The following is a 27,891-nucleotide window of genomic DNA, read 5'->3' as shown; positions in this document are numbered from 1 at the left end:
TAAATGGCTTAGAGAACTTCAGTCAGAAGTGCAACTCTTGTGCTCTTCTCTCAGCCAGATTGAAGTACCTTTATTTGTATTTTTAGGTGAGAAAAGTTCTTAGTCCAGCTCGTACTTTCTTGAGTGGAGTGAAGTCTCTGTGCTTTTTGTGTTTCCAGGTACAGTGCAACAGGGTGTCACAGGTACCTCATACAGCTCGAAAAACGGAGCTGTGACCTGTCCCTTGCTGTGACCTTTATAAGCGTGAGCTCTAAAAAGGAGATGTAGTGTGCCATCTGATTAGGAGAAAGGTGAAATCCTCCAGGAAATTCTATTAAGACATTCTTGTTGCTGTAGTTAGGGAAAGCAGACAGAGCACCGGGAAGATTTAGAGAAATCTGGAAAGAAGGAGCTTTTCCCTTCTGCACTATTAACTAGGAAATTATTAAATAGTTCTTTTTTTTTCTTTAAACTACTTCTAAGCCACCTAGGAATTTCTTCAGTAAGCCAATCTTAGAAAAAGTATTGTATCACTTGGACTTAACTTAAACTGCATGTGTGATAAGTCTACCCGCTACCTTTACACATTTGACCTCTTTTGGAGAGGTGCTTGTATGCTGCATGCCCTGTGCCATGGCAGAGCAGTTAAATTCAGTGTGGAATGTAGACTGTGTGGGCAATGTTATGAAGGTTTTAAAATCTGCCTTTCTTCCTGTCTCCTTGTTTCTTATTTCTAAACCAAAAGTTATCGATTCTTCTAAAAGCATATACCTGACTATGGAAATGATAGCACCTAAGAGTATGACTGAAATTGTGACCTGTTGCATAAAAAGGAGGTGGACTTTGATGTTCAAACTTCTTTTGGCATTTTTGAAAAACTGAAAATTTTAATTGGAAGGAAAAATAGATTTCATTCAGTAAAGATCCTGTTTTCCACCGCTTCAGACAGCCTAAATTAGCTGTTGTTGCAATCTTTTATCTAAAGAATATTTAGGGAGTGGTACTAATAGAAGAACTTAATGAAAAGAAAGCAAGAAGCAACTTAGGTAACTGTATTTTCTAGATGTGATTGTGTAATATGTGAAGAAAGCAAATGAGGCGTGAAATTCTCAGTGCTATGATGACTTTTAAGAGAGCTGGAAATTGTCTACTGTGGCTAAGTGATTAGACACTTCTGTGGGGATGCATATGGGTCTAGACCCCAAATACCTTTGTGCACAGCATTGCTGAGCTGGTGTGTTGAAGTATTGGAGTGGAATAAGGAGCAAGAAGCCAACTGCAGACATAAATCCCCCAAATGTAAAAGTTAAGGCATAAATGGTTTTGATGGACTAATAGCAAAACGGTCCCTCGGCAGCACTGCCAGTGATAGACTTGCTGGTTTTAGTGAGTAGGAGCTCAGTACCTCCTGAAAGAAAGTCTGTGGTGAGGCTCACTGAGGATTAGATGATGAGCTCAACGGTGACAGAATTCAGGATAAGAGCTGAATTTTGAGAAACATCAGGTTGTATGCGAGTTGAAGTGATAACAGACTCTCTAAAAGGCTAACTGCAACCAAGTCCCATCCTCCAAATTATGACGCTTTTTAGGTAATGTAAATTGGACTTTTAAACTCCTTTTCCTTAGTAGGGAAGCTTCAGTTTGTAAGGAAACATTGTGTTAAATCAGAGTCCTGAACCAGGAGGGGAGGGAGTGCAGTGCTTTATTCGGGGACGCTCACAGGCTTGATGCTCAGCACCTAAGAATATGGATTGAGGGAAAAATTGGGATCTGGCATGGAAGTTGCACCACGCTCTGGAAAAGATTGTGGCTTCAGTAGGCATGTGATGATGTGTTTTTAGTTATGGGTGACAGCAGAAAAGCAAACAAGTGCTCTCTCTCACTGCTCCTTTCTGTTGGGAGAGTGGAAAAGGCAAGGAGGGTGGGCCTGCTTGGAATAAAACAAGAAGGATCCTAAGGATTTCAGAAAGCTCTCCATTAGTGCAGATGGTGAGAGAATAGAGAGCTGAAAAAGACACAGCTGTTTTTTTCTGTCATACTTGGAAAACTTCAAAGCGAAAACAACACCAAAGCAGCATTTCCTAGAAGCAGATAAGAACAGAGGAGGGGGCAGAGCTGCTCACTGGGGCTGTGGATGCCAGAGGGAGAGGCTTGAGCAAGGCGGGAGATGCTGAGAAAAAAGACTGGGATAGACTGCAAAGCTCCAGCTGACTTTAATGCAGACAAGGGTGTTATATTCGTTAATAGTTGTTACTGATTAGAATAAAATCCAACTTACTGAGCTTTATGGTGTCAAGCTATAGCATGCCACTCTACTTTCCAGTCAAACAATTTGTCTTGGTTGCTTTAGACGTATAGAGAATTAGCTCTTTTAAGAAACTAATGACAAATATTTCCAAACTGCCTATAGATAACAGCAAATTGCAGTTGTACTGCAGCCAACATGTTTCTTCTAAACATAGTGAAGGATGTTCCTAATTTTATTTAATTGCTTAGACTTGACAAGGAGCCAGTGCTAACAAACATGCTTTGATACTAAGTATGGTACTTCTGGAGTTCACTTGACGTGGGAGTATAAATACTGTGGAAAAAAAAGAAGTGTGGAACAGTGGGGCACAATTGCTGTAAAATTTAAGCTGTATATTGTTTAAATATGTAAGTCCTTTCTCAGCCGCAAGAACACAATAGTGACAATGGCTAAAGGAGAAGGAGGATAGGGATATGTGGGTCACATGTTCTGCAAATGCAGAGGGGGACAGGGATCTTCCAAATGTTAGATCAGGCAATTGTAGCACAATTGTTTAAGGAAAATGCAAGATAATCTGTTCCACTTCTAATTATTGGCCTTCTTTTTCTACTCCATCTGTTCTGGTATCTGCTATACAAAACCTACAGGGATTCCTGTTGTTGTTTTAAACTACAAGAAATGCAGTACAAGTGCGAGGAGAATGAGATTTTTCTTGATTAATGTTTTGATGTATTTGTCTCTGAAATACTGAAATTCCAGTTTCCTATTATTATGCCTCTACCCACCTCCCCCTCCGCAGTACACGTCGTTAGTTGTTCTCCATGATTTTGTTGTGCTAAATGCAGAGATTAAGGAAATAAATATTGACACAGTTCTTTTGAATATTAATATTATTATAATAGAGGTTTTCAATATCAGCTTTTCCATTAACGTCTTTGTATCAGTATATGCATTGTATTTATCATCTGTAGTCTACATTTTAATTTTTTTAGATGCACATCCTTCAATCATAAGACATTGGAGGTGGAAAACAATTAGATAGGCAGAAAAATATTAACAATTCATGGAAGTTAAAATGATTGCAAGTCAACTCCGAATATTTTAATGAGGAAGGGTTTGATCTCATGAAGATTTGCTTACTTGTAAGTGCAAGTAGGTTTGGTTTTATTCTAGAATCCTTATGTGAAATACATGCAATATATAGCTATTTTTTTTTTCTGATTGTAAATGAGCTATTGTGTTGGCTTTGGCTAGGGTAATTTTCTTCATAGGACCTAGTATGGGGCTATGTTTTGGATTTGTGCTGGAAGCAGTGCTGATAACACAGGGATATTTTTGTTATTGCTGGGCAGTGCTTACACAGAGCCAAGGCCTTTCCAGCCTCTCACACCACCCCATCAGCGAGGAGGCTGGAGGTGCACAAAAAGTTGTGAGGAGACACAGCTGGGACATGTGACCCCAGCTGATCAAAGGGATATTCCGTACCAAATGAATAGCATGTCAGCCTGTCAATCTGACCTTGCTGCTGGGAAAGGTTATCAAGCAGATCATTTTGAGTGTAATCACATGGCACATACAGGACAACCAGGTGATCAGGCCCAGTCAGCCTGGGTTTATGAAAGGCAGATCTTGCTTGACCAACCTGATCTCCTTCTATGACAAGGTGACCCACTTAAAGGATGAGGAAAAGGATGTGGATGTTGTCTGCCTAGACTTTAGTGAAGCCTTTGACGCTCTTTCCCACAGCATTGTCTTGGAAAACCTAGGTGGCAGTGGCTTGGATGAGTGTACTCTTTGCTGGATAAAAAAACTAACTGGGCCCAAAGAGTTGTGGTGAATGGAGTTAAATCCAGTTTGAGGCCAGTCAAAAGTGGTGTTCCCCAGGGCTCAGTACTGAGTTCAGATCTGTTTAATATCTTTAGCAGTCATCTGGACAAGAGGATCAAGAGTACCCTCAGTGAGTTTGCAGACTACAACAAGTTGGGGCGTAGTGTTGATCTGCCTGAGAGTGTGAAGGCTCTACAAGAGGGGTCTGGACAGGCTGAGGCCAGTTGTACGAGGTTGATAAACAGGGCCAAGTGCCAGGTCCTGCACTTGGGTCACAACAACCCCATGCAACTCTACAGACTTGGGGAAGAGTGGCTGGAAAGCTGCCCAGCGGGAAAGGACCTAGGGATATTGGCTGATAGCTGGCTGAATATACGCCAACAGTGTGCCCAGGTGGCCAAGAGGGCCAGTAAGATCCTAGCTTTTATCAGAAATAGCATGGCCAGCAGGACTAGGGAAGTGATTGTCCCTCTGTACTCGGCACTGGTGAGGCTGCACCTTGAATACTGTATTCGATTTCATACCCTTTGCTGCTCAAGGACTGGCTGGGCATTGGTCAGTTGGTCGTGAGCAGTTGTTTTTAATTTGCATCACTTGTCTGTCTTACATTTATACTCTCTCTTTCTTTGTTATTTTCATTTTCTTTACAATTTATTGTTATGATGATTTTATTTTGTTTAATTTCAATTATTAAACTGTTCTTATTTTAACCCACAAGTTTTCTCACTCTTACCCTTCCCATTTTCTTCCCCCTTATCCTTCTGGAGAGCAGGGAGTGAGCGAGCAGCTGTCTGGTGTTTAGTTGCCAGCTGGGGTTAAACGGTGACCGCTATATCTAGTTAGCAATATTATGTAAGTAAGTGATGGTTGACTTGGATTTATTAAATTCCAGAGCTTCCACTCATTTCAGCAGCACTAGATTTCAATTTATTTTTGGTATTGACGTAGTTGGTGGAATCCTGCATGTGTGTGAAATACGGAAATGCCTCATTTCATGGTATCTGATTTTTATACAAAAGCAGGATATGGAATTCTGTTAGTGTACATTCATAGAACATTTATTTCTAGATGGATAATAATGAAATACTAACTTTATGCTGAAGCGTACTGGAAATCATGTTTTAATTTGTAGGGAGAGAATTGTTTTCATAATCTGACATGGTTTTTAGATAAGTCATTCTTGAGCACAAAGAGCTTAAGCTGTGCAATATACAGGTAATTTGTACTTTTCAGGGAAGTTGAATCAAATGTGTACAGGTTTGCTGAAATATTTACTGCAAAAATAAACTCAGAATGGAGTGCAAAATATTTTGCCTGTCATTTTGGCTGTGGAAGGCCAGACCTGGACTGGTGCTTTCTTATCACTTGCCTTATGAGTGTTACACAGAGTGGTTCTTGCTTAGTGTTGTTGAGAAGCTGTAAGCACTACACCAGTTCTTGCGCCTTTTATTGTGACTTCTGAAAAAAAACCCACTTATTTTGAGAATTTACCAATTTTTAGTGGCCAGAGATGATGGATGTGTATGGTTTCTGCTTTTAAAATCCATTAATAAGTCAATGGAAGGTCTAACTGCTCCATTGATATCTGAGTAATGTTTAAGAGGTATGACTTCAGTGCACCCTCCAAGTTTTAAAAGCTGCATATGTCTCTATAGCTCTGATGGTAATCATATCAACTCCCCAAGGAGCTGCATCCTCATTCATTAGTGAGTTTCTGTGGTGCCCTGGGGAAAGAGGCGTTCTTAGCATTTTTCCTATTGTCAGATGGGGGCTCTGCCATGTCTCATATACGCTGGGCTTCTGCTTCAAGTTATTTTTAAAAATAAGTTACGTTGCCTGGATAGTAAATTATCTCTTAGGATCATGTTAATTTGCCATTTGGGAAAATCTGTTGAAGGAATGGTCTTCTCTCTCCTTAACTACTTTACTTTTAACAGACTGGAATCCCTATGGATATCGTAAGTCTCATTTATCATAATATCATATTATAAGGAAGCAATGTTTGTTCTGTTGAGTGAGTCTTGGAAAAAAGTCTACTAAAACACTATATTTGTTCACATTGCTTTTTATTTAAGAGGGGAGAATGTCTTAAGGTTCACCTCCATGAGTATTATTAATGGAATACTTCTAGAATAGCATTTTCCTTAAGCATTTTGATATCAACTTCTGCTGTTCAGAAAGTCAGAATTATTTTACTTGCACTTAAGTTGTTTTTAGTAGTTTATCTTAGGCATAAACAGAAACACATGACATTCTCTAATACCCATATGTAAGTGTAACTAAACAAACAAAATTTAGAAATGTTATGAATTCTGTAACCTGATCATAATGAGAAGGGAAAAAAAGACTGATATTTATATTAAGTATTGGGAAAGATCTCAGATGCTAATGTCATATAAATACGTGAACTACAAAATGTAGTGACTTGCAACTGATTTTTGCCTGTGGTTTATCGGCGAAAAGAATTTCAGTGAAAGCAGACAGATCTGGGGCATGATGCAATGGGGGCATCAGATACAAGGGAAGAAAGCTATTAGTTGTTTTTTTTTAGGGTGTACATTTCTGTAGTTAGGTGGGAGTTTTTAAAGCTGCATCTAAGCAACTGTAGGAAAGTCTTGTGCAAGTTGGGTTTTTTAGATGGTAGTGGATTTTTTTTTTTTTTTTTTTTTTTTTTTTGCAAAGCACAGGCAATAGAGGTGAAGAGATTTTTATTCGATATGAAAGCCTAGGTGTACTACCTCTGGCACTAATCTCTTTATAAAACCGTTTTTTGGGCCACATGCTAAAGTAAATATTTCTGACAATGTTCAAAACTTCCACTGACAAATTAATAAACTATACTGAAAGCTGTAGGATCTCAGAAAAAGCTTGTAGGTGAACACATGCAGAATTATCTCAAAAGCCTTCCAGAAAGCAGTTTCAAACATGTCCTTGCCTGGTCTTCTGTTTTCTGGGTCTGTGAAGGAAAGTACTGTAAATGGAGATGGAAGTGTGAGATCTAAAGGCAAGGTGATTGTGTATAGTGTGGCTGCAGTCCATAACAAATTCAATCAAAGTGGGCAAAGCAAAAGGGACAACTCGTCATCCACTGTTGAAGGGATGATGTTGACTTAGGCAGTGTCTGAAAAATGCTGCACTAAAGAGGTCGAGGGAGGACAAAGTCCAGAACTCACTTCCCATCAGTTATTCTTGCATTGCTAGTGTTCCCTGGCTAGATGAGGCTACTCAACATTGGTGTCGAAAGCTAAAGTTCCTCATGGCTGAAAACGCTCAGATAATTCAGGGATGAAAAAGCCAGCACAGCCTATCCCTAAACTGAAAATTCTTCTTTGTAATGCACGTAAGTAGTGGTAGATGTAAATAACTCAAACGATGTCCCTCTGAAGTTTTCCCAAATACTGCCCGTGGCACAAGTTAAAACAAAGGCAACTATGTGCAATCTAAGGTGGATGTAGATTGTCTAGGTCACAGAAATTTGACAACTGGATACTTTTATTCAGTCCTGATAGCACTTCAGTTACTCTTCTACTCCTCTTCTTTTGAACGTGGATTGCTTTCTTGGATCTGAGGATTAAAACATTGTAGTAGCATCTTTAGGTAATAGAAAAAGGCGAGAGACTTGAGTATGGTTTTAGATTTTTCTATAGTTGCCTTTCATGAAGACTTTGGAAGAGCATGCTTTCAAGTCTGGAAAGTGATTAATTTCTGTAAGTATGCTGAAATTGTTCACAAAATGAGTTTTAGATGAGTAAGTTTTGTGATGGAATTGAATTATTTTTGTGTAATGGTCTAATAATGACCCAAATCAGAGGAATTAATGGACAGGCTTACACCTTTTTGTGTGTGTGTTTGTCAGTGATAAAGAAGAGCACTTCGGGAGAGAATAATAAAATAATATTTTCACAAATAGTTTCCAGGAAGGTATGAAGGGAGAAATCGTGTTCTTTGGTTTGACTGAACTTGGCACTGTGTTTGCTTGAAAAGATGAGCAGTGACTATTAACTATGGCCAAAGTTAACTGTGATTGCCTCTGCCAAAACCGTGATATTGCCAGTCTTGGCTTCTGCAGTTCTTCTGTGAAGCTGCGGAAGAGCTGTGGGGGGTTGCTGGTAGAGACTCCTCGATTCCCTGTGCCATCTGCCCCCTTTCTGGCTCTGGATAAAGCATGTCTCACAGGCCCCTCAGACTCTTCTTGCCGCAGGAGTGACTGACACAAGATTTTCGCTTCCCCGAAATACCACTTTCATTACTTAATCTATTAATTTCATGCATTTTTTCTTAGAGACAGATCAGATTTGGATAAAGATGAGAACGGACCTTTGCAAAACTGTCAGTGGCCTAGTATGTTGCAGTGTGTGAAGCTGTATGCACGTGCTCAAAGAGGAACAGTCCCTGTTACACAGGGACTTGGTTTTGAGATACATGTATGTAGGAGGAAGAACTCTTAATAAAATTAGACATTTTTGGATCATTTGCTCAGAGGAAAACCTGTTTTCCTCCTCTTAGACAAGGGTAAAAGGGACCAGTGAGGATGAGGGCATTTTGTCAAAGTCTGTCTGCTGCTTGCATCTCCAGTACATACGTAACTCCTGTCATAGGAATCAAAATTGAAATTGAGGTAGATTCAGATTAGATATTAGGAAAAATATTTTACACTGAGTGTGGTGGAACACTGGAACAGGTTGCCCAGAGAGGTGGTGGATGCCCCATCCCTGGAAACATTCAAGGCCAGGCTGGATGAGGCTCTGAGCAACTTGATCTGGTTGGAGATGTCCCTGCTGCTTGCAGGGAGTTGAACCAGATGACCTTTAAAGGTCGCTTCTAACCCTAACCATTCTATGATTCTGTGATTCTAAAACAGTTTAAAAATTATGAAGCTGAAATGAGCAAATGAGTTTACAAGAAAGATCAGTTATATTTATGCCAAAGATTTACAAGTAGTTTAAAACAATGTGTTTGACATAGTAAATTGTCTTTATCATTAAAATGCTAATGAAATGGTAAACATCTGTTAAATTTATGAAGATAATGAAGCTTGTCAGCTACATCTTTCTTGTGCCAGTATTCCTGCATAGCTCAGGTCTGCATACAGATTTGGTGGAGTGGTGGTGAGAATCTGTTTTACCTTTGGGAGAAATGCCAGTATAAAACTGTGCCTTCTTCTGTTTGATCTGATGATTTTGTCCTGAAGTGCTTCTACCTGTAGTTTAGGTCATCTTTATCTGATCATTCTTCCCAAGGCTTTCAGAGGTGGGTCTGAAAATCAAATTTAAGTCAAACGACGTCACTGGTATTTGACTGGTAATAGTTGAAGTGGTAAACTGGCAAACAGAAGTGAACAGATCCCTTATTATTAAGGCCTCCACTAATCAGTCTGGTAGATTTGTATGTTTTCTGTTTTGTCTGGACTCTGAGTGTATCCTAGGCTACTGGTCATATATTCCTCTGGCAGAAGAAATACCATGGACTGCAAAACTGCAGGCAGCTTTCAAATGTTTTTATTGCATTAAATGATCTGTAGTCAGCCAAGGAGTACAAAGAATATTGCATTGTTTGTAGGAGGATGGTAATTTTTTTTTTATTTGTAAAACTTCTGTGTGAAATGTTTTCAATACCTTGGTTAAGTACAGCATCAGAAACCTAACTTAACTCTGATTTTAAATGTCAGTCACAATTTAACTCTATTCTGTTTTCTTTTTTTTTCTTCTGTAAAATTTAGTTAAAATATATCACCATAGCTTCAATGAAGTATGTATATGTAAAGAGAGGACAAGTCTTTTTTAACGTCATGGATCATTAATTGCTTATGAACTTCAAAGAGAAACTTGTGAAAGTTAGTTTGATGGTGCCACTTTATGGACTTTAGGTAATTGAATGCAACATAGCTGATGTTTGAATACAACTCTGAAATCCAAATTATGTAAATCTACTGTTTCAGAACCAGCCAGCGAAATAATAATCATTTTTGCAGTTGAAGATATTTTCTTTGGATAAATCCTCTGACATACTCCTTTCCTATTGATGCTCTTTTTTTTTTTTTTGAAAAAATTATGGATATGAAGAAGAAACTATAGACATGTTAGCCTTTAGCTTTCTGACGTTTGTGACTCCACTTGAATAAGCTTTGACTTACAGTTAATTAAGCACAACTGTCAGTGAGTTTCATGGGCTTATGCAAAAACAAACCTTACATTTATGAAAGTGTTGGGGTAGAAGGGAGAAAACATTCTGGGAAAGTGTCTCAAGCGTATTTTTCCTTTCAAGTTGCGCAGCTCAGTGCGGATGTCAATGTAGTAGTAGTTGTAGTAGTTGTCAATGACCCATCTTTTTGCAATCATCACACTTTTCCTATAGAAGAAGCAGAGAATAGATTATAGCCTGCTGTTCATCTGCTAGCCCATAAGATAATGCTTACTGTGCTGCAGCTGTGATCAAAATGACTGTCTCCCCAACATCTACAAATCTGAGCTCAGGGCTAGTTATAAGTGTTTGGTCATCCAAAAAAATCTATGCAGCCCTGTCTGGCTTCTGAACTCAACTTTCCTCCTAGATGCTGTTAAATGGGTTTGAAATTGTGTCTGTAGAGGCAAGATAATGAGACAAAAAGAAGGAAAATGTCTACATTGCCTTCAATTTTGCCTGTCCTTAACAGGGAGAAAGGGAGATCCCTTAATGGAAGACTGGTATTCAGGCAGTCCATATGGATTGCCTGGTATCTTGCAAGTAGATGCAAATGATTTGATTTAATGGGAGAAGAGGAGGAAAATTGCTTGTTTACTTGTTCTCTCTGCCCCCCCCCCATTCCCCCCCCCCCCCCCCTTCTCCTTCCCAACTGGCTTTAAAATACTCAGACAACTTCTATGAGAAAAAGCTTAGGTATTGTGTCAGCTCCACTTGAGACCAGAGAAACTCCTAAGAGGACTGTTATGTTCCTGGCTGATGTGGTGGCCACCAGTGAGTGGGAGGAGGTAATTACGGAGAAATTCTGGTAGAGGAAGGAGAGGTAGAGAGTGACTCACCCTCCTTTAGAGGTGTGGGACACTTGTGTTCCAGTGCCTGCTCCAGTAGGTGTTGAATAAATTATTCAACCCGGGAAGGAGAAACTGAGATTTTTTTTTTTCATTTTTTTTTAATTTCAATGAGGTAAATTTTACTTGAAATCTATTTTGTATGATTTCAGGAAAAATAATACTGCTGCAGGCATAGCTGGTAGCTGTGTACTAGGCATACTATTGTGTGAATAGGGCAGATAGCTAGTTAAAAACGAATATTTGGGCATCTGCGACTTCCCATTCCTTCAGAGTCTTGCTGGGGAATGATTCTCAAGTGTATACAGAAGGAATTTCAGCATGTAGATTTCTGGTAAGCTCTTGTTTGGAGAGAAAGATCTGGGTTCCAATTAAGAAAATGCTAGTTTGCATTGCATGCAAAGAGTTGTGTTCTTTTATGTGCTACCTGATTATTTAATTGTTGGCTGTTTTCTAATATTTGCCTTCCACTGTATTGCATTTTTTAAAATGTTAGATGAACTAATGTTTATGCAGCGCCTGATAGTTACAGATGCTGTCAGAAGAGGCAAAAATAAACACGCAGGCCATCGTTTGGAAAGAAACCTCTGGATTTCAGCTTGCAGTATTGCCTGCACTAGCTGATCTAATAGGCAAGGATGAACTGCAAAAGCATCTGACTTTCATGGGTGCCCATCCTGGCCTTTTTGGCACAGAAGAGTTTTTCAGCTTTAGGAAGGATTTATTCTACCTGCCAGTGTGATTTATATACCATATGTCTCCTCTTCAGCGTCTGAGTATCCATGGCCATAGGGTAGTGCTCTGCCTCATCTGTAGTGTGTGGAAATAGGTTTCTTTTAATGATATTAACTCCTGCAGAGCCACTTTATTGCCTCCCTGTATTATTTTTTCTTGGCGGTTGTGTCAGCAAGACATGGCTATGCTGTGTGTGATGTGGAAAGGAGAATACTATGAATTCCTGGTTTTGTTTGCTCTTGGCAGGCACTACTACGCTTCCCACCCTTGTGCGCCCACCTACCTTGATGATGCAGCCTTCCCTGGATATCAAACCCTTTATGTCCTTCCCTGTGGACAGCAGCCCTGCTGTTGGATTCTTCCCAAATTTTAACACAGTAAGTAAAGGTGTTTCCACGTTTAGTTTCATGTATGCTTTCCAAGCCAGTTCTAATATCCAGTATTGAAGCTGCCTTAAAACAGGGCACCACTGGCACAGTTTGAGAAGCCTTTGTGTCTGTGCTGTGGTGGTTGCTGTTCCCTTGTGCCAAAGCCTGGGAGGGGTACCCAGCATTCTGACTGTGAATGGGGCTGATCCTTTTTTAACTTGGTCTGTTGGATTGATGTTTGCACAGTGGGGGAAAAAAAAAAATAAACCACCACGATAGAGATTTCACGAGCGATAGAATAATTTTAAGCATTTGCCTGGGCATGTACATTTCCATGTGCTGTAAAAAAGGAAAAAGCAAAAGCTAATGGAAAAACAGGTATGGCAGGGAAGGCCTAGATCCTCCATGGACGTGAATCAAGCTAAGTCTGTTACAGCCAGTGAAGCCACTGAAGGATCTTGTTAATTCTGAATAAAATAAAATCTAAAATTTCACAGCCAGCCAATGTGAAAAAATGTGAACCTGCTACTTTTAGTTTATGGTAAAGCATCTTGGGTTTTTGCAAAAGAAATATTATTGCCAAAATAGTGCTCAATGCTTCTGTAGTTCTCCATGTTTATCAGAGCAGCAATAACAAGAATACCCTATTCTGTAGTTCTCACTTCATTAACAAGTCACAAAATCGTTCTGAATGTTATCAAAATGCTTTTTTTTCTATTGCTCTTTATAATTTGTTTAATTAATTATTATCTTCAATGCACTGAGTACACCACAACCAATGTTTTGCATGTTGCCACTCGGGTTTCCATGGGTGGAGGTAATTCAGCATGGAACGACTCAGCAAATAGTAAGCTAATAGCAGCAGGAAGGAAACTGCTCTGGGTCATTTCTGCCAAGTCATAGAGTACAATCTGTTTGTACGTGACCGTTGTCTGAACTGTACAGCATTGCGCTTGTTGCTGTAATTGCGGGGGGGATTGGAAAGGGAAGCAGTGGCACTACTGCCAGACAGTGATCAGCTGAACCACTGCCAAGTGTTTCCTTTTGTGAACTCACCTTCTGTCTGAAGTTAAAACAGCAAGAGGGATTTATTTTTTTTTTCTGCATGACTTGCAAATACTTCTTGCTGACAGGCCTTGTGCTCCAGCACGCAGTCCTGTGGGATGGTTATGAGGTAATGTATCAACCAGCCTGCTTCAAGTGTCAGCAGCCCAACACATATTATAAACAGTAGCAAATATTACCCATTCATTGCAAAACGTATATGTGAAAATTGTGCATTTGTGAGGGAGATGCGAGGATGTGCATGTATATAGATTGGGAGGGTACATGCATGTGCATATGTACAAAGAGATAAAAGATTAAGAAAAAATCCAAGTATGCTTAAAGTGCAGGATCAAAGCTCAGTACAATTTTAAGAAAGCAGTGTGTCATTCTCATCTTCTAGGCATGATATAATTCATATTCATTTTCTGTCCTCTTTCTAATACATTCAATGATTTTTATTTTGTTTTGATGTGTCTGCTTCCCAGTTGCACTGGTTTTTTTGGTGAGCTTTCTCACAGAACTGTATGTAAAGACTTAAGACTTGGAGAACTTTTTCTTTAAGGATGCTGTAGTTGTAGAGTCAAACAACATTATTTGCTTACTTAGTGGTATTATTGAATTTCTGAGTTGTAGTAGCCTCTAGAGACAAATTAATTTGGATATTCAGACTGATTTTGCCTGTGTACACTAGCTTACATTTATCTGGATTACATTCCATTTGCCTAATTCCAGGAGTGTTTATCCTTCACACCTGTCATTCCTTTCCAAACTTCTGTGGGTTTTATTTAAAAGAAAAAAAAAAAAAAGGTTATCAGCAAATATAGTTGACTCAGTGACTTCTTCCTCCTTTGGAATTCTTGATAATTATGTAAAATCATGCTGCTATGCACCACAGACACCACATGTTTAAACTCTCTTTTTTGAGGAACAATGGTTCAGTGCTATTCTACTTCTAATTCAGACTTTGCCATTTATCTTGCAGGTATTGCTTTTCCCTAACAGTCTTTTATAATGGACTTTAAAGCTTATTGGAAAACTAAATCATTCATGGTTATCTACTGACAGGCACAGTGAACACCAGCTGTCACGCACTTCCTTTCTAACTTAGCACAACCTTAGCAAATGTGGATTTCCACATTTGTGTATATATATATATATATTTTCTTTTTCACCGTAAAGTGAGGAGGGGTAGTATGTAAAATTTTGTAAAAAGCCTTTTTCCAGAAGATAAGTTTGACTGAGTAGAAGCTAAATCCAGTTGACCTATAATGTATGCGTTATCCAAAGTGCCTTATTTTTTTATGTTGTGTGGGAACAGAATATTGGAAGAGCTTTCTGTCCCTTCCACCCCAAAAAAACCTATCATTTGCCTTATGGTCAGTCAGGAAATCTGTGCGCTTCACTCACAAGAGGACTTGTCAAGTGCTGTAGGCAGTGAGATCTCTGGTGTGCAGCGCTCTTACCTTCAGCAGGACTGAGGGGACTGCAGCACCTGCCAGGGCTGCTGTTCATGCGTGCATGGGTTCACTGAAGGTGGCAGAAATGTGGATCTGCTTGTTCATTTCCAATGGCAGTCAGATACAGAAACAGTTTTCTAAACCTTGCTAGGACATAGTTTCTAACTTAATTTCAGTGGCCTGAAAATAGAAAAGTTTCTGCTTAGGAGCTTGATAAAAAACAAGGTAAAATGTATTAACTACAAACATATTTAAAGGAACACCCCTTACGGTGTTTCCAAAATAACTTATTTGTGGAAATATATTTAAAATGTGAGGTAAACCCTTTATATTATGGATAACTTTGACAGTTTTCAATTCTGAAAACATCTGTGATGCTCCAGATGAAACATCATTGTTCCCATTTCATTTGTGAAAGTGTTCTGATCACTTGCTTCTCTCCACATGGGGTACTTCCAAAGGAAGCAGACCCCGACTTTTTTAAAAGAAATGCTTATCCCAAGTATATCTTAACTTTTTTAACAGAATTGTGTGATTTAGTTTAAAATGCCTCCCTTTTGTTTCTCCTAAAAACATTAGTAGTCTAAAAATGCTGTGGACGTATGTATACTTCTTATCAATCCATGCTCCAATTAAATTTGTCTTTGTTCCTTAGGACTTGCTTATTATATAGGAAAAATTAATTGGGGAATGATTGCACTAGCTCCTTGGATACATGCCTTTATTCCTCAGTAATGGTGCCTCTTTGTTTCAACAGATCAGCCAGAAATGGAGATCTTCTAAGTGCAGAATGAAGGATTTCAAGCAGAGAGGTATTGCAGAATAGGAGCTCTATTCTTTCCTGGTCTTTACACAGCACCAGCAAATAGTTTTGTCAGAACAGGCCAGGCATGATCAGCTGTCATACTCTGAACCTGAGCTGCTGCACAGGACTGCACTCAAAAGTGCTGCAGCAGCAGATCCAAAGGTGACAGTGTGTTTGTCCTGGCATCAAGTTCTAAAAGCTTTTGCTCAGTTGCTCCTATCCCTCTGTCTGAAGTGCATAGCTTGAATCAAATTATTGGCTGGTATTTCTTAAAATATTCTTGTTCATAGCAGAATGGGAGTCAGCATTATAGGAACTTCCCAAAGTGGTACCTCTGTCTTGGAACAGATGCTGTACCAAAAGGTAATGTTTAGGTAGAGCCCTTTTTTAGCATGCTAAATTGGCTTTCAGATTCCTTAACACGTAACATCTTGCATATTGTTTGTGTTTAAAGATCTGTAAGCCTTCAAAGACAAGTGCATAAAGTGAGTGGAAATCAAAGATCACACAGTAATCTTAATTTGGTCCCCATTGAGCATTTAATGTAATGTAATCTTGACTTTTACAGTCACTGGCTTTTACCTTCTGTACTCTTCTTTTTCTACATCTCTCTGACTCATTTTCTCATATCATCCATCTTGTGGACTGAATGAAGAAAAAATGTGCTGTGGTCACATCATGGAAGGTTAGCATGATGCATGTGCTCAAGTGGCTGAAAGCCATGATTTATCTTGCAAGGTAAACTAAATAATCACTGTCTGCATCTCCCTATGAAGGATGTATACACCCCAGAAAAGCTATCTCAAATCTCCAATGCTTTCTGCCTTGTCCTAAAATGAGAGGAGCACTAGATGATTCAGATTCAGTTGCAGTGGTACAGCCAGGGACTTGTCAGTCTGCACAAAAGCCGTATCAGCAACTTCTCAGATTTTATCATCATAGAAAATAATCAGCAATTCATATGCTTCCTTCTGAGTTTGTTATGGCCTCAGGGGTAATCAAAGATTATAGTATCTCTTATAACTATCACATTAGTGAAATATTTTCCATCTAACTAGCCCATGATTGGTTTCAAAGTGCTGGTTCATACCTTCATGTTTTAGAGGACACAGGGGTTAATGTGGCCTAGTTACTGCTTCAGTGTCTATTTCTATTCAACCAGTTTTATGCTGATTCTTTATGTTAGAGTTCCCCCAGTCCCCTTGTGAAGTGGACCAGAAGTATTTTACATCTGCCCGTGAAGGTGAGCCAGCTGGAATGGGCTACAGGAACGGAAAGAGGAGCTGACTAGTAACTTAGTCAGAAATATCTGTCTCTTCTCCAGCACTAGCCCTGCTTAATACTGAGTATCCCTGGCCTATTCCCAAGACAACTACTGGGAGGGACTAAATTGCTCTTTCCTTTTCTGCATTTTCAATTATGTCCCTCATTTTTATTTTTTACCTATCTACTTCTCATTTGAGTAGTCAGCTGAGGCAGAAGCGGAGGTCTGCGGATGAAAGCGCAGAGCTTCCCTTGCCCCTCTGCACCGAGTGCCTCCTGCGTTTGGCACGGCGCCGCGGCTCGGGAGCTTGCTGTTTCCTTAGAAGGGTCTGAATTCAGCCACTTAACGCCCTGCTGCCATACTGAAGTACGCTCTGGAGCTCAGGATTGTGCACAGGAGGAGCAAATTACAGATGCACCCAGCTGGATGTTGCCAACCTGTTATCTGTTGGGCCTCTTTACTGAAGTAGCCTGTCCATGGGCTCTGATTTCCCCTTTTCCCTTTCGTGAAGTGCTGGAGGGACGTGATCTGCTCTGCTCTTCTTCCTCTGAAGTACTCTGCTCCAGAGAGCAGGTGAAGTTTCGTAAGAGCTATACTTTACCCTCATTAACTGACAGCACAGAAAGGAAATGTAAGCCGTTAACTTAGAAGGAGAGGTGTTTTGTGAGGTAGCTGGGTATCTTGTTTGGGGGTTTTGTTGGTTGTTTTTTTTAAATCAAGAAATGGCAAGATTTTTTTTCCTACAGACATTTTATACCCTTTTTTGTAGTCATGCAGGCACAAAAGCCACCTCATATTTGTCTTTTATTCCTATGTCAAGTGCTTAAAAACATTCCTATTTCACTTTTAGTTATTATGGATATAATAGTTTGTTTTCCAAGTCGTAGCCAAAATCGCCTAAACTACAACATGAGGAATCAGTCTGTTACCTTTTATAAATGGAATAAAAAAGAATAATAGGTATTTTCCCAGATAGTTACAGGTGAGGAAAGCAGAGGTTCAGGAACCACATAATAAAGCCCAAATTCTGTGAGCGCAGACCTCTGCTCCATGGCAAGTCTGAGCCTTCTCCTCTGACTCTCTTCTCTCACCGTACCTGCTTGCAAACCTGCTTTGTCCTTTCTGTGGCTTTGATGCAGACCGGTAGAGACGTCTTTCAACTGTGGTAGCAGTTTTTGGAAGAATTCTTCAGAGCCTTTGGAGACCCTGAAAAATGCTTACTTCAGGTGGTATATTTTTCCCACAGAATTCTTAAAGCCATTTCAGCTGAAACTTTAGAAGAGGATTGAGCTTGAAGCAAACACCTAGTAAGATACTGAGTTAGATATGGAAAAAAAAATTACTGCCAAAAAGCAGGGAGTTGTCAATCAATCTTTGACAGTTTTTACAGTTTGTGGTATTTTAACACAAAGATGCAGGTTCCCTAGTTCATGTCAGAAATCTCTTCAAAAAGCAACTCTTTGTGAAATAAATGAGCCTAAATAAGTACTTTTCTGCCTTGTTTCTAGTGTTTAATACATATTCTTATCAGAAAAAAAAAATCTTACTTCAAGTAATACAGGGAGAATCTCTTCAAATGTTAATTATTCTTTAAAGTTTCCTATTACTTTGTATTTTCTCTAGCAGGAATGGAATGGATAAGCTTCCTCCTCTCAGTTCCCAGATCAGCAGCCAGATAGGAAACCCTGTCTCTAAGGAGAAAGTGTGGTGACATGCGCTGCTGAGAAATGGAAATCACCACGTGCGCTAGCCTTTCCCTACCACTTTATGGGAGCTTGGTGTCCATGGTGTGATTTATAAGAAATTCTTTCTAAATTGCCATGTTACTTCCATTGTTGTGCATACAAGTAATTAGGTCATCAGCCTAATTCTGTAAAGAAATACAGTTTCTGTGTACAAATCTTAACAGTTGCTGAGTCCTCCAGAGAATCTGTTCCTTGGCTACGTGTTTCATCTCTTTCTTTACAGAAAGGTTGGAGGTAGTCTCTCTGACACTTCAACAGTGTTTATTTCTTTTACTGGTCAGCACAGAGAAAAGCTGAAAAACCTTTATCTTCATTGACTTGCTTTCTTCTTAAGTTAGTAGTATGTTTATGACACAAGGAAACTAGTTAAAGGGAGGGGATTGTTAGCCATAAATATTTTAGGCATTAGACCATTGAAGGATGTTTTGCAAGTAGGCTGTGAGGAAAACATCTCCCCTCAAAGTAAGGAGTCATAAAATTGTAGTTTAAGACAAACAGTGCACATGTGTTGCACCACTGTGCTAATAAAGGTTTTGCTAGTTTCTAATGGTCAGTCTTGTCCTAAGCAAAATTCTAGAGCACCTTAGAGAAATCTAAATTCTGCATGTATCTGATGATACACTGCAGTGGCTACTTTTGCAGCATCCTGGCTCTACATGCCTGGCTTTCCTGCCCTTCCTTAGATCTTCTTCACATTGTTCTGTGAGAAACTGAGAATTACTGCCATAGTTGTTAATTAATAAATTCTAAGAATGCAGCTAAGAGTTAAGTTCTGTTGTACTCTTTCTTGCTGAATGTGGACATAGCTAGTGGTCTTTTAATCTAAATACAGTCAATTTAATGACAAACTTAAAGTTCTGTATGGAATTCAAAGTCATAGTGTGAAACCTGTCTGTCTTTAGCATACCTGAAAACCAATGATGTACAGGTTTGAAGCACTGACCTGCTCATTTCAACTACCAGAGCAAGGCTGATTTGAAAAGCTGTGCCTTTGAAACTGATCTTCTCTGTATCCAATCTGTCTAGTCTTACAGTAGAGATACCATGAACTTCAGCTTCTTCCCCAAGTTAACACTAGGGAAGGAGGATCACTCCTGCTTTCGGCAGGGATGGAAAAGCCAGTGTGTTTTGGATTTGGGATGTGAAGAATGTTGATAAACACACTGGTGATTTGAGTTGTTGTTAATGAGACCAAGGACACTGCCTAGCTATCCAGGTCTCACTGATGTGCAAGGTGCAGGAAGCTGGGAGAAAGACAGACAGAATAATTGACCCAGGCTGGCCAAAGAGAGTATTCCATGCCATAAATGTCATGCTCAGTATATAAGTGGGGGTTGGTGGGCAGGGAAAGGGTGAGGGGGTGGTATCTGCCTTCCTGGAATCCATCCCTCTCTCTCTTGCTCACTGGCATTGTTCCCTCTACCTTACTGGCTCCCCCTCTCTTCTTTGCGTGCTGCTCGGTTTCATTTCCGTGATCGCTGCTCGGGAGATGGGCTGTATCGGTCATTGGGACATTGGGTGGTGAGCAAACATTGGGTGGTTGTTCATTTTGTATATTTTAATATCCTTATATTCTCTTGTTATTGTAGTTTTCCTTTGCTATTCTAGTAAACTGTCTTCATCTCAACCCACAAGTTTTCATTTCTCATTTCCCGTTTCTCTCCCCCGTCCCACTGGGGAGGGGAAGGGTGAGCAAGAAACTGTGTGGTAACTCGGGCTAAACCACAACAATCATATTTCTTGCTTATGTGTTTGTTAGAAGAAACAAGCTTCTACTTTGGTTTGTGTCTCATTTATTTTGATTTAAAGAAAAAAAAAAACAAAAACAAAACACCAAGCCAAAAAAAACCCCCACAAAATGAAAACACTAAAACAAAAAAAAAGCCCTAGACTTCGATACTACATTAACTTTCAGGACAGGTTTAATTAGAAATGGAATGTTCCTTTAAAGATTCATTTCTAAATACAGCACTTTTTGATCAAAAGCCTTTTAAAGACTGTTTGTGTAGTGTGTGGTACTGATAAAAAAAAATAAAAATCCCCTAAACCAGAAACATCATTATTGATTTTTAAATGAAGAAAGCCTATCATTCCTTACTTACTCAGAAGAGTAGATGACAGCTGTCAGGTAACACACTTATGCAATTCTCTGTTCTGATTTACTTCTCATTTGTGTTCAACCATTTTATACATTTATATTCAAATGTATATATACACATACAATTTATCATCTTTTTAGATTTTTTTTTCAGTTATGTGAAAGGTAATGATATTAATTCATTTCAGAAGACTAGGTTTCCTGTGCCTTTATTCTCTCCTGTTCACAGAATTAATCAAGGCCATGAATTTGTCCCTAACCTTTCTTTGCACAGTTCAGAACTGTAGAGGAAATTCAAATCTACCTAATAGAATGCCATTCATCTTTGTGGTGTTGGTGTTCTGGAGAAGTCTGGGAGCAAGAAATCTGCAGCAAAGCTTTCAGCGGACCCTTAAGAATAAAAGGGTCATACCTAAGGACCATCTCAAAGATGAAAGCAAAAATAAGGAATCTTCTTTACCCCACATGTTATCTAAGCTGCTTTTCTGAGTACAAACTCCTAGGCTTGAGTGTTTTGGCAAGATTCTACTGAAAGGTAACTTCTCACATTATTTTACCTATTCATATTGTTTTACTGCCAGATGGAAATAGGTAGTGTAACAAGAATAGCTCTGCTCTCAGAGTATGTTCTTGATATGATTTTCAGCAAGTCTCAAACTGTAGTATGTTTTTATTTTTTGCTGGATCTGGAGGTAAGATGTTTTTAGTAGTGGTTTTTTGTTTAGCTGGACACAGCTGAGTGTACTGAAAAACAGCAGCCTTAATAATAAATAGCAGTTATATTGCATCTTCCATCAGATGATTTTGAAGAGTCGTAAACATGTTATTTAGACCTTCCAGCCTTTTTGTGGGATTGCAAATATTTTCTTCGCCATTTTACAAATTAATAATAAAAGGCTCAAGTGAAGTGACTCATGTACAGTTAAACTTGTAAGCCAGCAGAGCTGCAAAGGGAAGAGAAATTCTCATGTTCCTTGAGTATTAGTTTAACCATTGGGTTTGTACTTTGTTCCTTTTCTCAGGTTTGGTGTGTCATTGTCCTAAAGTCTTGTACTATGATAGAGGAGTAATCTGGATGGATTAAAAAAGAAACTACTAATTACTTAAAGCTGGTTCAGTTTAGTGTAAAAAAAGCATTAAACCTCAGATACTTGGTTTTTTCCCCCCTTATTCTCCATTTGCTTAAAGGGGAATTCTCTTCTATCATACAACGCTTTAAGCAGCTTTCTGTTTGATTATTTCACCTAGAAAAATCTCCAGTCTTGTCTGGAGCCGAAAATTTGATGTTTTTCTATCGTAAGGGTTGAATCTGTTGTTGATGTTCACATTACAAACACAATCCTTTTATTTGTACATTCTATTGTATCCTCGCTTGAGAATAAGACTTACAAGAAACTGAGACCAGATTCAGATTTTTTTTTTTTTGCTGTGATGTCTCACCAGTTCCTTCTTTCTTGCTTTGGATTAAGTCTTTCTACAGGAATCAAATACTAAATTTTAGTGATCTTTTAAACGACAATTTCTAAATCAGCAGTGATATTTGATTTTTGGAACACTCTTTCTAAGGCTCTCCTAATTATGATTTGGTTTGTCTTCAGAGTGCAATGTTGTTACTCTGTTTTGGGAACTATGTGGAAGGGAAGAGAGATGATAGTCCCTGTGGTCTGACTTCTTTCTTAGTGGATGCGTATGTCTGTCTGCACTTTGGGAAAGACATTACTCAGAATTTTAAAAAGAAAAAAAAATAAAATCACGGACTCATTGCAACCTGAGTGCAGTGGGATTTTATTTCAATGAGATCTAGGTTTCATGCTTTATGCAAATATGCTGTGCATAAGTACATTAAGAGAGCCTGTTAAACACCAAAGTATGATTAAAGCAACCCTCAGACCACAGAATTATGGTAAAAACTCATATAATGTTGTAAATTAATTATTATTTCTGTTCTAGTTAAACATTCGTACAAGTCTGAATCAGCTGCTGGGAATCTGACAGAAGCCCTCCCCTGCTTTGGTTATTGGTGCTTTAGATCTGCTTGGTTTTTAAAATGCCAAAATATTGTGAAGAGCATAGAGATAGATGTGGAGATTGTGTCTTGAGAACTACAGGCTCACTGAAGAGAAATACATCTCTCTGGGGACACGCTCTGTGCTAGTCAAGGAGGGCCGATACACAGGGAGCATTGACGGCATTCCCACAAGAGAAGGAAGTTGTGCATGTAGTAGAGTCATAGAATCGTTTAGGTTGGAAAAAAACCCTTAATATCATCTAGTCCAGCCATTAACCTAATACTGCCAAGTCCACCACTAAACCATGTCTGTAAGTGCCACGTCTACACACCTTTTAAATACCTCCAGGGACAGTGACCCAACCACTTCCCTGGGCAGCCTGTTCCAATGCTTGATAACCTTCTTGGTGAAGAAATTTTTCCTCATATAGAATCTAAGCCTGCCCTGGCACAACTTGAAGCCATTTCCTCTTGTCCTATCACTTATTACCTGGGAAAAGAGACCGAGACACACCTCGCTACAACCTCCTTTCAGATAGAGTTAACTCAAGTGTTCCCGATGATGCAACATAAGCAAGGAAATGTATAGCACTATAGCATTGATTTGAACAGTAAATTACACTTAGCATTAGCCAAGTGAGAATATGTTACCTGTTCGGACAAAAGCAGCTTGAACTTTTGTGTGGAGAGAACAGATTCTTGCTAGTTTGCATTGTCCAAGTCTGCCAAGTGTTGCATCACAGTGTTAATGTTTCTAATTTTATGCTGGACACTTTGAATACGTGCTATGTTGAGTATATATATTAACTTCTGTCACTCTTTTAGTCATCATAATATGTACAGTTATGGTAGGAGGCTGTGTACATATGGCAGAATTTACCATAAGCTTCAGCATGTGGTTGTTCTCCACAGTGCAGTGTGCTCAGCTTTCCTGACAACTGGGGCTCAGACACAGGAGGAGTTCGTGCAGGCCTTGTGATCTAGAAGGATGTTGAAAAAACCTGGTCTACAAGATATTTGTTGTGATTTGCCTACTTACATAGTAGTAATAATAATAATAATAATAATAATAATAATAATAATAATAATAATAATAGTACACAAATAAGGAGTATTGTCCAACAGTTTAAAAATAAATCCCAGAACTTAATTTAGATGCTAATCCTGCATTAGTAATTTATATATGCCACTGTTTTCTTCCTTTGATTGTCAGAGGAAGCATTGGATTACATTATCAGTTTGTTCCACATATGGTTTAAAATTTTGCTTTATCAGAGTAAAACAACATAGTATGCTGTAACACCACTCCCAGTGTTTTTTCAGAAGCTTCTTAATGCCCAGTGGTTAAGTGATACTCAGTTAAATCTCTTATACCCACTTACCAATGTTCTGTTTACAAGGGCTTGTCTAACAGCCAACTCTAGATTTGACCCAGCAGTTAGATCATGAGAGGTAACTGAACTGAGGGTATAAATTCCCAGTCACAGTTTTAAACCTTGCTCAGATTTAAGGATATGCTGCTGTTATGAGAAGACAGAGCTTTTGGGTGTAGGTTTTGTTAAAGTGGTAACAATAGCATGTATGATCCTTGCTTCAATAGCTAAGCAGATCAGGAAGAGAATGAAAGCTTAGAAATTAGGTCATTAGGTAGAAATGGCAAATATAAATCAGTGCACTGTCACTAGCTCAGTTGTGTAACCAGCCATTTAGCCCTGTATACTAAGTAAGCACCAAAAGCTTAAACTGAGATAAGCTTCTGGGTTTATCCAAACTTTTAAACTGGAGATTGCACCTGAGCAAAAACTAATACAAATATTTTGCATTTCCAGCACTTGTAAACCCCAACTTTTCTTGTAATGTACCATCACCTCATTTAAACAAAATGCTTAGAAATTATACCTAAACTTTCTGTTTGCAGCAACTTACCTCTTTACAGGATCAGTGCAATTTATTTGTGAGGCTCACAAATTAGTATTTGTACTATCTACTGTGTGTAAAGAGATCTTTTAAAATAACCAGAACATCAGTTTCACTAAAGGATTTCTCCAAATGCACTTGCTCAATTGTTTTTTCTCCTTCCTATGCCTACTGTGATGTCTCTTAGTAGTCTGGTTCGGTTCCCAGAAGGCGCCAGAAGAGTCTGTGGTACCGTGACATACAGCAGGGCAGGGAGAGTTTCTGATAGCAAGAATTATAAGAGAATTCAAGGATGAAATTGTTGAATTACTGATGGTAATGTGTAACAGCTCATATAAAACCTGAGGAATGCAGGGTGGAAAGTGTGATGCAAGTTTTTAAACCCATTCCATGGAGAATGTAAGCTTTTGGGTGGTGTATTTTTCCAGACAAATTAATAGAAACCTCAGTAAGAATAGTATAAGAGGACACCTTGTACTGTCAACTGCCTGTGAAGTGTCAATGTAATTCCTTTTTAAAGATAAAGCCTTCTTTACAAGAGTGTTTGTAGGGGTCAACCAACATATGGATAAGGCTGTTTTAATTGACATCGTTTGCATTACCAAAAGAGTTTTTACAAAACCCCTTAGTAAAGATTTTTAAGAAAGCTAAATTGTCATAAGAGCATCCTTACATGCCAACAAGATACTTGCAAGGTAAGTGAGCAGAGGAAGTTTGCTAATAGGGAAGTTTTCCAAGGCAGTGAGGACAAAGAAAGACCAAAACGTTGTGAAAGATTTTATTGAGACTGAGAAGCCAGACAATAAATGGTTGGTGAAGTTCCATCTAGTTAAACGTAAAGTGATGCAGTCACAAGGAAAACTTCACATAGAAAGTAATGTGCTATGTTAACGGTTGGGAGTGAGATCTCAGGTTTATAATAGTGATTCCATGAAAACATCAGCTCAGAGTTCAGTACTGATCCACCTTCAGTATTGTGTATGGTTCCTGTCCATGTCTTCAAAATATTTGATTGAATTTGTTAAGTTATGGTAGAATTGAGAAGGGCACCAAGGATGCTCAATGGAATGGATTTTTTGCATGCACGGAATGACTGAGCAATGCAGAGATAACTTAGGATGTGGTACAGGACTTATAAAATTGAGTTGCATGGAGCTACATTTAAACAAAAATTATTGTTTCTTGGCACAGAAGATTGTAGGCATTGGAACTCACTGCAAAGAGTGGAGGTAACATTTTACATCAGTTCAAGGGATGGCTGTGCAAGAGAGTAACTGGGATTTACCAAATACACAGAGAACATCTAGCTCTGGAAAATTTCTGGTGGGAAAAATACGTGGACATTATGAAAACAGTTGGAGGAGACACCATAAGTATTTGTTCTGCTGCTGTTCTTGATAACTACATATTATTGTTTTGGGGAATGAAACAATAGGCTTCAGTAGTGTTGAGCAGTTCCATGCTTTTGGATTGTCTGTTGCTACATGTGTGTTTTTGAAGTGCTTTGAAAATCATTGTCACCAGTCTCAGTAGTTGTAGATTATTTCTCATGTTTGCATGTTCTGAAAACAAGAAATAGGAGTAGTAGTGGTAGATTACTGCTGAAACCTCTCCAGATTCTGTTAATCCTTGCTCAGTTTGATAGTTCAGGTGCTTTTAAGGAGACTTCTTCCAAAAAGATACTATCTTCAACTTTATTGGAAAGACATTTTAAAATTTAACTTTTTATTAAACCAGTTGAGATAGGAGATCAAAACTAAAAGGTTGTTAAACTTAGTTATGGCTACCAGAGCACTGTGAATTGCTTTATTAATTCTTCCCATAGCATAAATAGCGTAGTGCAGACTTTTATGTGCACTTGTGGTAGCTGTTAGCTTCTGTTATTATTTTGTTTTATAGAATTGGTTTTTAAATACCAGTGCTCCCCACGGGGCGAAGTATGCTGCGTCATTTCCTAATATATACCTTAACAAATTACTCTCTCCCTCTTTCTTTCTCCCTCCCTCCCTCCCTGCCATGAAGAGGATAATTTTGTGTGGTAATCTGAGGTCAGTTTACCCTGCAGCATTAATCTTCTAACAGAGAGATACTATTTTATTTTTCCAGCATGCTGTAATCCACCCTAGTTTCTGATATATTTAAAACCTATTAATTATTAATGTTGCCCTTCTTGAATTCTAATCATGACCAGACGACATGCAGGGCTCCGGTTTGGGAAGGATCGTTAACCGTTCCCCTGGGGATCCCGAGTGGTACTTTCTGGAGACGGCATGAGCTGTGTTATTTGTGAGAGTTTGTCCTTGTGCTGCTACATCTGTGCATAGTCTGCATTGTATGATTTCAAACTGAATCGCCTAATGCTAGCGCTGTGGATTGTTATCTGGAGTGCGCAGAGGAATCATTGATCACTGCTTCTTTCTGCCTTTTTTTTTCTTTTTAAACGGGACTGCAGACGCTAGTGGGTATTTTTGCGATTTCTTTTCACCGATCTCAGACACTTCAAATGGTTGAGGTACTTTTCAGCGTTACTCTTTTGTTCTAGATTACCTGATCTCACGGTTAGTAGTTCAAATGAAAAGCAAAATATATCTTCCATTTTAAAAAACCAAAAAGCTATTCCCTAATGATAGAGCAATCTTTTAATATATATTATGAATGTAATAATATATATTGACTGGCACATCTATTATAAAATGGATATTCAAAAAACTTTTAATCTGTGTGTGTAGTTGTGATATATTGTGCAGGGTGATGCAATAAATGGTACAAGTAAGAAAAATTTTTTGTTATATTCTAGGCTTTTAAACTTTGGACTGTCACTGTATTCTAGAAATGGAAGAAACGGGAAATAAGGATATTTATTTTAGTTTTTTTTTTTTACTTTATCACATTCATTGTAACAACATTGTAGAATCATTTAATAATTCAGTAGTTCATTCTAGACAAGGTGATTTTACTTTTGTGATTGTCTTAATATGGTACCCCTATGGCAATGAAATACAATAGTTAATGGCAAAAACTGATAAAAATTATATAATCTCTCCAGAAAATTTGTTAGCAATGACATTTGCAAAACCATACATTTGCTTTAAAAGGACCTTAGCAAGAAACCTTATGTAGCTGTAGTCCAAAAAAATTAAGTAAGAGTTTAATGTTAGGTAGTAGATTATTGGAAAATGTCTTCTTAGGCAGATATGATGCAATATGTTTTTCTTGAATTTGTGTATTTGTGCATGTGCATATATGTGGAGAAAATCCTCATTAGTGCATGCTTCTCTGGAAGCTTAAATGTGTGCTAAGGGAAAATTACAGTCTTCTTCCCCAGGTTTAGAAGTCTGGAGGCAGCTAATTTACTGTTATAATTT

General features: G+C 38.7%; 1 protein-coding gene across 3 annotated transcripts in view; it reads left to right on the top strand.

Moving 5' to 3' along the window:
* The window catches only part of ZNF385B (zinc finger protein 385B), a 148,927-nt gene that overhangs the window by 82,440 nt on the left and 38,596 nt on the right, over positions 1-27,891 (top strand). For all 3 annotated transcript variants that reach the window (XM_086750742.1, XM_086750743.1, XM_086750744.1), the window contains one exon: positions 12,064-12,194. In XM_086750742.1, coding sequence (XP_086606868.1) covers positions 12,064-12,194 — 131 coding nt within the window. The remainder of the gene's footprint in view (positions 1-12,063; positions 12,195-27,891) is intronic.

The sequence above is a fragment of the Chlamydotis macqueenii genome, chromosome 6 (genome assembly GCF_036417535.1).
Source record: "Chlamydotis macqueenii isolate bChlMac1 chromosome 6, bChlMac1.mat, whole genome shotgun sequence".
NCBI classification, from domain to species: domain Eukaryota; kingdom Metazoa; phylum Chordata; class Aves; order Otidiformes; family Otididae; genus Chlamydotis; species Chlamydotis macqueenii.
This window is presented reverse-complemented; position numbering and strand designations above follow the sequence as displayed.